This window comes from Haemorhous mexicanus, chromosome 13 (genome assembly GCF_027477595.1).
Source record: "Haemorhous mexicanus isolate bHaeMex1 chromosome 13, bHaeMex1.pri, whole genome shotgun sequence".
NCBI lineage: Eukaryota > Metazoa > Chordata > Aves > Passeriformes > Fringillidae > Haemorhous > Haemorhous mexicanus.
Window position 1 is genome coordinate 19,799,652 of NC_082353.1, and position 11,779 is coordinate 19,811,430.

Consider the following 11,779-nt stretch of genomic DNA (forward strand, 5'->3'; position numbering starts at 1 on the left):
GCAAGAAAGTTAAAAATTCAAATGCTTTATTTCAAATAGAAACAAACTAACTTACAACACAATGTACGAAGCACATAAGTGATGGCAATATTGACACTTAAACATCATTTAAATCAAATATTCAACAAAAATATATGTCAGCTTATAAGTACACAATCTGCATGTGGTAATATATACAGCCAAGTGAAAAATATAAAAAGAAATACCGTTCTGCTTAAGAACATGATACAGTGAAGACTTTGGTAGAAAAAATGTCTTTTATTTTTAAAAGTGTAGTCTTCTAAGATGCTTCCTTGAATCCAAAGACTAAAAATTAAACAGATCTATCCCATTACACTGCTGTCCACGGGTAGTGCACCGACTGTTGATCCTGTTGGAATCACACAGTGATAATCGGCTAACACGAGGGAAAAGGCAGAGTGGGAACAGCTGATTGTACACAGGAAGACCACCAAAGCAATGCCTCTGTTCCACTGGCACTCCCAAGCCTACTGCTCCTCTTGCTCGTTGCTGGTGTGAAGGCTGATCTTCTGGACTTCCAGCTCTTCTGCACTGACCATGGAGGGATCAATGGCTGCGTACCGGGTGCCGTGGAACTGCAGCAAATGGATCTGTTGGGCATGGGAAATAACAGAAACAGGTGTAGGAGCACGGTGTTTTGGTAAAATAGAAACATTCCTTCTGAGTAACTTTTGTGAGGGTTAAACCACGGCTCTGGAGTACAGGAGTTCAGAGACAGAAAACCCCCAAAGCTGGCCCAGCACAGACACAGCTGCTCCCAGTCCTGCCCTTTGGTACCAGCAGCACAGAGCACACAGGGAAGTTTAGTAACAAAAGAGCTCAGCAGGAGTTTCCTTCTGCTGTTGTGTCTAAACACGCTCATAGATTGAATTCAGGAACTCACTTGAATATACAAGTTGACTTCAGCACTCCTGCAGAGGTAGGGGAAGTTGCCTCCTGTTTTAAGGTGAGCTCTTCTGGCATTAGGGTAAAGCTTATACATTTCTTCTTTTGCTTCCGTTGAAAGCGCACTTTGGTCGAACACCTGTGGAACAAGTCCCAGCAGTGAGTTGTGAACCTCAGATTTTGTTGTTACATCAGATTGCCTGCATGCTGCTCCTAGAGGAGACCCTCAGCTTCTTTGTGGAATGGTGTTAATGAAACAAAACAAGCAAACCTGGGCACTGACAGCTAGCAAGCCAATACTGTAATATTGAAACATATGGCACAGAATATCTAATTCATAACACAGCACAGAAAAGCCACAGTGTTGCCTAGTCAGCAGAAGGCTTCCCTAAATAGGAAGCTACATGCTGGAAATGCTTGCTAAGTTGCTGACTGAATAGTCTGGCTCCACCTGCCAAAGGGAGGAAATAGTGTTTAATTAAAAAATTGAGATTCACTTACATCCATAATGGTTACAGGGATGTCTCGGATTTTGTGAGGTTCTACATAGGAGTTCTGGCAGTTGAGGGTGAGTCTTGAGGCCAGCTCGCTCTGGCCCAGGCTCTCCAGCTTGCAGTAGAGAGAAACACTGATTAACAACATATTTCACTGCAGGAAGTTAATGCAATATTAATAATACAGCCAAAGAGGAGATAGTTTTAAAGGGATGAAGGCTGTAATTCCAATTTAGTATTACTCTGCAGGAGACAAATGCCTAAACCACATTCCATGAGTTGTTCCTGTCCCCAGAGCATGGCCTACAGACCTATCCCACCATTTTCTCCTTTTCCACCTCAGTTCCTTAACTCCTCTTGATTGACACAAATAAACAGAACTAAGGTAGAGGGTCAGTGAATCAGTTAAACTGCTGGGGCTGTGACAGTCAACACTGCTAAAGATCCACTTCCCACTCCTCCCTCCTGGGTCATGAATACAGAAACAGCAGAAATATCTCCAACCTCCCAGTCAGTAACTACAGGGTGACACCACAGCCCTAGAGCACACCTACCCTGTCCACCATGAAATCAATCCCATCAGCCATCTCAGGATCTAGAGGACCAGATGCAAAATTCCCAAGGACAATTTTTTTCAGCATAAAAGCAGGCATTAGCCAAAAGCTAAAACAGAAATAAGATGTAACAATATCTTCAAGCACCAAGGACTCAACATCAAGATGCTGTATTGTAAATGCTTTCTTTCCTTGCAGAGGTTTTGTGTTTAACTTCAAATTAAATCAAATTAAATCCTTGAAGAAACTTCTAGTTACATGGCAAAAGTATACTTTAAACATGGTGAACAACACTCTTCTTGCTCTAAATGGTTTTGTTAGACAACAGGCAGAGTTCTTTAATCTGGCCACACAAACACAGAGGATCACAGAACAATTAGTCTAATTCCACACTCTCACATTTCCATTCTCCTTGTAGTGTGCTTTTAAAAGTCACAAGTATTCCATCCCACACCTCCCTCCCCTAGGCTGGAATCAGGTTAGACACACATCCAACCAATCAATGTGACATTTCATTGCAAAAAAATTAATGCCATGAGTCTGCTTGCATGTCTGTCTGCTTTACCTGTTTGCTGTCCACGTCTGATTGAAAATAGAAGTGTCACTAAAGGCATTACACAAGATCAGAGATTGGACTCTGGGAGATTTGTGTGTGTATTCAGCAAACTTTTGAGCCAGAAAGCCTCCCAGAGAAGCACCAAAAAGGTGAACCTAATGCAAGGGAAAAAAAAAAAAAAAACCAAAACCAAACAGATGATGAAATGTGACCTCTAAGCAGAGTGTTTCATTACAAAAATAGGTCATTCAAGTATACCTTGTCCTTATAACCCATTTTTAGAAAGAATCACTGTTCATTCATCTCCTGGTTTTATGTGCAATATAAATGTGATAAATACTAACAAAAGGAAATGTTTCCCAAAGACTCATAGTGCTAATTTCTTTGTGTTCATCAAGCTTAAGAAAAAACTCAAATACTTCACTTTGTTCTCTATAGCTATTCCAGCCCAACAGACTGGGGTGTTCTGTACTATATGAGTTAGGAAAGATAACTTCCACAGGATCTCACAAAAAATGAAGTTAACCCAAACAATTTATTAGTCCTAGAATAGCAGTTGAATTTAGGCCAAGTATGACAATTTCCAAGGGCATTCACCTTCAAAAATAAACTAGTTTCAAATGTGAAATTGCAACACAGCCTCTTTATTTATAGGCTGTATTTTTGTATCCTGTTTTTTGTACTGGCTCTTAAATGAGACTGTTTCAAACATCAGGTTTTTATTGCAATGATTTGTCCACTGCCTTGTCTCGGAGCACTCACTTTATCCAGCTGAAGGTGGTCTAAGAGTTTCCTGAATCCATCACAGAATTCAAGGTGATCCCAGTACACTGGATACTGCAACTAAAATAGCACAAAGTTAGAAAAAACTGGCTGAGATCCTGCTTCAAAGTTGTACCAGTTCTCACATTAAAAGTTTCAAGACAGTGCTGTGCTTCTCCCACGTTATGAAGTTCCTCTTCTAGGTCCCCAGAGCCTGAGGGTGCCAACACCTCCCCCTCAGTTACACAAAAACACAAAGTGCCACAGAGCAGAGTTTGCTGGGGAAAGTGCAGCATTGCCTCACTCTGGGATCAGTGGCAGGGGAGGCTGGAATGGTTCTTCAGTGATTTTGTAGCATGTAACAGAAACTGAAGTCATTAACTGCTGCAAAAGACAGTGGTACTCCTAAAGCCAGGCTGTTTAATACATTGTACAGATCAACACTTCAGCTCAGGAGCTGAGAAGCCCCAAAAGAGCAGGCTGGTAGGATTTAAGGAGTGAACCTGCAGCTATTATATAGTCTAAGAACCATGTTATCCACATTCCCAAAGGAAAACATGGAAACCCTCAACTAACTCATGCATTTGCCTCAGGGCTAACAAAGATGCAGCTGGAGGCAAAAAATACTTGTGTCCAGGACACACAAGGAAGAAAGAAGGCTGAAGTCAACAAGGTTTTGGTAACTGCTGCTGTGGACATACAGCAGATTCCAGCCTGGACCCATATGCTAACTACTCCCTAGTGCAACTTAGCACAAAGTTTTTTGGTGGATTCCCTGAGTCAAAACTAAGAAGTTTGTTATCCAGCCTCTAATCAGAGCACAAGCATAAGTACACCACCTTTGACACAGGACTGAGAATACTTACAGCAATAACTCTGTAGCCCCATCCAGTCAGTGCCAGAATTTGCTGGAAAAACACATCTGCAGTCCCACTCACAGGAGGGAGAAATATGAGAGGGCAGCGAATGCTCCTTGGCCCTGCATCATACAGTGACCAGACTTTGCTGTCATCATCATCTACTATTATCTGGAAAGAGAGAGACAGAGGGGAGGAGAAGCACAAGACAAGTCAGGTTCTTCAGCCAGCTTCCAGGATGGCTTCTAGAAATTTCCAACTTCTAGTAAATGCTCTAATACTCAGGTCCTTCTTTTACTCTTCACAATAGCTTTCAGGCTGTTTTCTAAGTGGAATGACAATGTGGATACAGCTGGAACAGAACTGTGGCCACACACCATCAGACAGAATATTTTGTGCATCGTGACATAAGCTGGATGAAGAACTGCACCTCAGGAAAGGAGCCACCATGCTCAGGAGAGACCCAGGAGGTCAGTTCAGGGTACCAAGAGCAGCAGCAGGAGGCTGGAAGAGCCAGCACTGCCCCAGGGACAGCTTTTTAAACAACCATTGATATTTGCATCCACAGACAGAAGATGTTACAGGTCTGGAACCACACAGGCCTATAGAATCAAGCAGGTAGCACCACAAATTATTGATCTGAAACACTTAGAGCTGCCTGCCAGAAACAGAGACACACACAACTCCCAGGGCAGCACTGCAAGGTTGACCTGGAGGGGAAAAATGCTTCCATCACCTGGCAGCATCTCAGGAGCATCTGGATTGCCCAGGACACACAGCTGGCTGAGGGAGGTTACTCACACACGAGGTGCTATCCTTAATGAGCAGCTCCTCATACAGGACCACAAGTCCTAGCAAAATTAGTGCCTTCAGAAGTGTTAAGAATTGGGTCTTCTTTCCTAGCAGCACCAAAGCCTGACTTGTTTTGACAAGACCTGTTCTATCAGAAACTGCTTTCTATACTCTAGATGTTCTTTCAACTCCACAACAGAGCAGAAGCTGCATCTTGTACCAGATCAACAAGCACAAACCTCTGGGGAAAGCCTGAGTTAAGCAGCCAGAATGCATCTCCACTATATCAAGATTTTATAGCTTTTTGAACAGTAATATACAAGCACAATTTGCTTTTCCAACCCAGCAGTTAAGCTTCTCAGCAATCAGAGGAGAACAGTGTATCACAAATCAGATTTGCTTGACTAACAAATCTGCTGGTAATAAAGCCAGTATTTCAGGCTCTGGGAGCATGTGAGGAATCACATGGTAACGTTGTTTTCCAAAGTCTTTATGAAAAAAGACAGATTGCATACCAGAGCCTCCAGACCACTGAAACCATTTAAACATAAACCTTGAACAAAAGCCCTCCCAATCCCCACCACAACTCCTTGCACACAACCCCTGGGCTCCAGGCCTTGCTGTTCTCAGCTGTAATTCCATCAGCAATGCTGGATCCATTCAGGGTGGCTACTACCAAGTTTACCTTTAGGACTATTTCCAAAGGCACACCATAGTCTTTGAAAAAACTACCAAAGTTAGTCCATGCCAAGAGAGCTGAGACAGACAATGTTTCTTTCCTTGAAACAGACAGTGAATCAATGGTTTAAGCACTTGTTCTGGTGGATTTCTAGCCATAAGCTGGACAGTTTAACTCCAGCTCCTGAGCTGTGTAGGCAGCAGTGTGGTTAACTCCTGACTTGGGAGGGCACCAACCTTTTTCTTGTTCTGGTTGATCGATGAAGATCAGCTACAGTTCACACAGAAGGTAAAACCTGCACTGCCTCAAAACAAAGAGCAGAACTTTTTAGCAGGGCCAGGGTGTCCCTTGATGAAAACTTTTAGGAGGGACTCAGATAAGAGAGCAAGTGGCCTATGCAAATAGAGGCACACAGGCAAAGCAGAAGATTAGGTTAAAAAACGTTGTTTTCTATGCTGTACTTCCTATATCTGACCAGGGCAGGAAGGAGGATGGAGCTGTGCATTTCCTGTGCCTGTCAGGAGAAACATCTCAGCACATTCTCAAACAAACTGCTCTGGCTCTGCTTCCTTAGGTTAATCTGACAGCAGTTACCAAGGCTGGTCTTTCCCTCCTCTGTACTGCACATGCTTTGCACTTCTGGGGGGATAATGCAGGCAAATGTATTCCCAAAGAATGCTTCAGAGAATAAGTACATTTTCAAATCGAGCTTTTTTAAAATTCTTCCTCCAATAACCAGGACTAGTTTGTTTATTTCTTCATTCCCCATATTCAGCCCTGTGGCATCATTTGCCTTTTGAGGAGACAGAAGCACTCAGGAGGGTAAGACATTCCCAAGGCTGAAGGTCACCAGGTCACCATCAGCTTCAGCTTACACACATCCCCAGTTATGAAACCCTGAGAACTGGCAGCAGCTGAAGGCAGTGGCTGGCACTGAGCTGCAGCAGCACCATGTTTCCTTGGAACCAAAACCTCCAGCTCCTTCCATTCACCACCTTGCATCCCACCAAGCAGAACCTCAGAGCACCCACACATCTTTCTACTGGCCCTGGCTTTGGTGACCCAGTGAGGCACTGCCTGAAGGCAACAACAGAGCACGCGGGGTCAGCAGCAATGCACCTTTCTTATCTGCAGGATACAAACTGGCAAAAATTAATGAGAATCCTGCAGCCCTTCCCTAGAGGTGCTTCTGCAGCCCACACAGTCATCTAGGTAAGGGAACCACACCAAAGTCAGCTTAGCCCAAAATCAAACTAACACACCCGAGGCTAGACAGGACACTGCTGCTCAGCCTGCACAGCCACAGCAGTGACTGTGCTTGCAGCAGCAGGGTGTAAAGGCAGGGCTGTCCCTCTGTCTGGCACAGTTTGGGCTCCTGCAGGTCACTCTGTAACCACAGCCCCAGCAAGCCTGACCTGCAGAAGGTACACAGTGCTTTAGTGGGTCAGGAGCTACACACTGCCACTCAGCACGTAGAGAGCAGAAGTTGGAGCCCTGCACACCTCAAACATTCTCCTGGGGCTCAGTGAAAGGCAGTGGGGAAATCCAAGCAAGAGGAGAAAGTGGTTGGACAGTGTGACTAAGCAGAAGAAACTGTCTGGGTTTTTCCCCTGTGGTTAAGGACATTGCCTCTCTCAGGAGCCTGCCTAACTGCTGGGAAGGTGCCTTTGGACATTGCTTTGGCCTGAGGACAATGGGCAGGAACAGTGGAGGTGGCTCTGGCTGCTCAGTCCAGTGCCCTCAGGCTGCTCTGAGAGGCCACACAGGTGATGCCCAGCACACAGCACTCCCCTGGAGCCCCCTCCTCAGCAGGGCTGGCTCTAGGATGGCAGGTACCATGGCCATGGCTCACAGCTGAGACTGCTCCACAGCACAGGCAGAAGTGACCTCCAAGAAGCACGTGAAGATGAAGGGTGTGCTTTCATGCACTCACATGATATGTGGGACAAGAGTTCAGGAGATAAAGCAGCTCAGTAGCACAGCCACAACTGCTCTGCATTAGCCACACTGAGTCTCTCCCCCTAAAAAACAAGAGGAGATATTTCACCCACAAGATGTACATACCTTTTTAAGAGGAACTGTGCTTCTGAACCAGTTATAGTCAGGAGAGACTTTAATCTCTCCCATGGTGTTTAGAAAAAACTCAGCTTGGGTCAGCCTGAAAAAGAGAGAATGAGAAATCAATAGCACAGTTTCACCGTGGGCAGCTCTCAAAAGCTCTGCTATGTAAATAAAGCAGTGCAGGCTGATTTGCTCTTATCAGTTGATGGCACTACCTCTGACTCACACCAAGTTCACTTTTGCTCAGTTTTCATTAAAGCATGCAATTATTCTCCCAAGAGGCAGTCACCTGACTGCCTTACTGCACCAACCTAATTAAGAAATGATGATGCTTCTGTAGCAGCATTCCCGTGTGACAGCTGCAGAGAAAGTCAATTGTGTTGCAGGCTGTAAGTGGCTTCAAAACCTAAAGCATCTTCTTGGTTTATTTTAAATTGATATGGCACTCCAAGTTTATAGCTAATAAATATTCATACAATTCACTCAGGAATTCACACCACAGACATTATTTCATGAACCTACTCAGTATTCAGGTCACGTTTTTCCATCTGAGTATAACTGACCCAAACGAGTCCCAGAGCACATCAGGAACATCACCTGATCTGAGGCTTAATTTACAGAAAATCCTTGAAATTTTAATTCTATCCACACAGAAGCAGGCTCTTGTCAGGAGTTACCAATGAAGAAATCCTTGAAGCACACCAATTAATACAGCACAAATTGATTCTGAGTTGGATCCACACAGGAATGCCACTAATTCACTCCCCAGCCAGAATGTCCAAGCATACATAATGAGTATCTTATAATACTCCATTAATTAGTAATAAACACTGAGGTAGCTCCAAGATTTAACTGTTTGGGTTTTCTTTTTTAAGCAGTAAGAGACCATTAGCTTCCATTTATACAACAAATGGCATCAAACACTTCTGAAGTTTGCAGACTCAATAGCTTCACCCTGAAAGCCAGCTGCCTTGGGAGATTATTTTCATGCATTCACACGCAGCACTGAACATAGAAAAACAAAGAAACTTTTGCTCTTGTTACTTAACAGTTGCCAAGTTTAAATCAATAGATTTTGTTTCTTAATTCTTTATAAAGTAAGACTTTGTTGTGTTCTGTGAGTCACTCCAATTCATTTGTCCCTGCAGGAGAGCTGCTGGTGGACAGCTTAACCAGTTTATGGGGTTACAGCTGGAATAACAGTGAGCTACAATTTCCTCATCTTTCAGTCTTCATTTGCCATCTTCCAAGTGAAGAACATATTAATTTTAAAAGGGAAAGTACTTTCTAAATTGCATGACAAACACACACCTTCTACAGAGCACATGCTATACCTCCCATGTTCAAAGGTTTGAGGTGGGATGTTCAGCTGTGGCTGCTGTTTAAATTTTGTGTGGTTTCACTCTGGTGCTTGCACCAACTGTTCTGCTCTCTATCAAAGTCTGGCAGCAGGTAAAATTACAGCTAGGGTAAAAAGTATCTATTCCAAGAAGCTGCAAAGCAGAGCAGGTGCAAGGATGCTTTCCTGGGCTGGGGGCCTGCAGTCACTGGAGCGAGGAAACCACAGCTCACACTAATTCCTTCCCATAACCACACATCAATGGTTCCTAAAAGCTCTTCAGCAAACAACAGAGTGACAAAACCGTGGCAGAAAAATTACAGGAAATGCCTTAAAACACACATTATCTGGACTGTTACAGTGGCAGGGCCAAGAAGGAGAAGTCACAGTCAGGGCCCCGCAGGGACACAGAGGCGCCGGAGAGGGAGACTCTCCCTGCTGCTCTCTCTGGTTGCCAGAGAGGGTTGGCAACCTCCTCCTGCTGTGATCACCCCACTGCTTCTGCCACCTCAGTCCTTCAGCACCCTTAAGCTAATTGCTGGGAGCTGGGAGCACAGAGCTGTGCCATTACAGCTGGTAAGGAAAAGGCACCATGCAGGTGGACTTTGTGCTGGCCCTGCACCTTGTCTGGTACCACAGCGAGTTTAGAGTCCACCTGAAACCCAAATGCTGAACTTCCCAGTTCACCTGTTACCACTCCTGGAAGTGAGCCACTGGCCACTAACACTTGGGCTGATTTCCACCAGCTTTCTTCTGAAGGAGCATCTGTGATTGCCACTCCTAAGGGCTGCCCTTCTTTCCAGGCAAGAGGAAACTTGCACTAGAGACTGCCCTCTTACTGAAATGGGGTTTTTTCTCCTTTGCACAGAAATGCAGCATTAAATTTGTGCACACAAATACTCACATTAACAACAACTACATGTGCTTTCCAGCCACAGAGAAGCTGAACCATCAACTCAAAACAGGGATTCAGTTACTGATGGTAACTCAGACCACAAAGAGCGTGATGGAGGTCATGATCAGCCTCTAAACACCCAAGTTTCCTTTTTAGTAAAACCAAACAACATGAAGAACTTCAACATTTTAAAAACAATTCCTCTGGAAGAATCATCTCTGGATGTGCTCAGGGCACTTGGTAATAGTCTCCCTGTGAGTTATTCCGCTACACTAATGACATCCTCCATTCATTATTGATTTTAAAAGACAATGAGAAAGAAGATTCATGGGTATCTGGGATGTAGCAGCAGCACCTTCCCCTCTCCCCCAGCACTGCTCCCACCAACCCTGCCCCACGCTGCCCCCAGCCCCTACTGCCTCCCCCTCCTCACCCACATTTGGCGCCACAGCTTTGCGGGGAGAAGGGGACAAAACCCCAGACGCTCAGCTCAGGCTTTCCCCTCTGCAGAACAGGCTGAGGCAGCCCCTTCCCCTGAGACCCCCAGCCAATGGAGCCCCCAGGAGGGCTCTGGGCTCCCCGCGGGGCCGCGTCCCGACCCTCTCCCTTCCCTCCCTCAGGGGTCGAACGACCCCGCTCCAGAGCCCAAAGACATCCACGCCCCGCACTGTCCCCCGTCCCCTCCGGGCTGACGCTGTCCCGAGGAGCACAGACCGTCCCGAGGGGGCAGAGACCGCCCCGCTCGCCTCAGCGCCCACCGGCCCCTCAGAGCTCCCTCCTCGGTGCGGGGCGCTGAGATCAGGGGCAGGCCCGTCTCCACAGCGAGACCCCCGCCGTTCCCATCGCTGCTGGGCGCTCACCGGCTGGCAGGGCCCAGGGACGAGGACCAGGAGCAGCAGGACCAGGACCGGGAGCACCGGGGCCGCCGCCGCCGCCGCCTCTCTCCCCCTCCCGCCCCGCGCGCCCAGCCGGGGGCACCCGCCGGCCGCCACTTCCGGGTGCTGCGCCGCACCGCCCACGTGACCTGGGGCGGGGCGTGGGCAAGGCGGAACCAGCTCCGCCGCCATCGCTACCGAGGCGGAAGTGAGCGAGGTGGGCGCCATTGCTTCTGAGGCGGAAATCACGTGCCCGCTGTGTTAATTCATGTAACAACTTGCGTTGGAAGGGACTTTTTAAGACTCGTTTTGTTCCATCCCCCCGCGGTCAGGGACTGCTAGATCACGTTGCTCCAAGCCCCGTCTAACCTGGCCTTGAACACTTCTCCCAGGGATTAGGCCGCAGCTTCTCGGGCAATTTGTTCGCTGCGGGGCAGCTCAGGTTAATTGAGGAGAGCGACAGGTGATACTGAGTCATTCCTCTAATGAACAGGTGGAGTCAATTAGCCCCGTATAATTGGTATGTAATAAACAGGAGTTGAAGGTGAGCGGAAAAAACCAGACCTATAATTACCTGCAGTTATAGGTGTGTTCTCTCTAAAGCATGCCTAAAGGATTCACTTCATTTGATAGTATCTATCTATACAGTGCTCTTCCCTGATTGAAGACCACCCCACAACACGCGGCATCATTCTCTATTCGCTCTCAAAATCGCTTGTTTGCCTGAAGTTTTTCTGCTCCTGTCTCAGCCTAATCTTTTCATGAAAAGCTTTTAAATAACCCCATTTCTGTGATCTAAGGGAAATATTCCTCTCATATTGTTTTTGGAAAGATGAATTAAAGGGCGGAATCACCGGGAATAAACACACCTGGACGGTGTGTCCTGTCCTGGGCACACCGAGAGAGACGGGGCCCGCTGCTGGCCGCAGACTACATTTCCCGCAATGTCAAGCGGCGCTCACGCACCCATTCACTGCTGGGACTACACTTCCCATGACGCCCTGCGTGG

At 46.4% G+C, this 11,779-nt stretch overlaps 1 protein-coding gene across 1 annotated transcript; it reads right to left on the reverse strand.

Annotated features, from left to right (window-relative positions):
* Positions 1–9: 9 nt before the first annotated feature.
* SPG21 (SPG21 abhydrolase domain containing, maspardin) lies at positions 10–10,897 on the reverse strand. Its single transcript, XM_059858660.1, has 9 exons — positions 10,756–10,897; positions 7,665–7,758; positions 4,139–4,300; positions 3,273–3,353; positions 2,520–2,665; positions 1,955–2,063; positions 1,408–1,515; positions 905–1,045; positions 10–611 (listed from the first exon to the last, which is right to left on the reverse strand). The coding sequence occupies exons 2-9, from the start codon at positions 7,725–7,727 to the stop codon at positions 489–491; spliced, it is 933 nt and encodes a 310-aa protein (XP_059714643.1). The 5' UTR covers positions 7,728–7,758; positions 10,756–10,897; the 3' UTR covers positions 10–488.
* Positions 10,898–11,779: the final 882 nt, after the last annotated feature.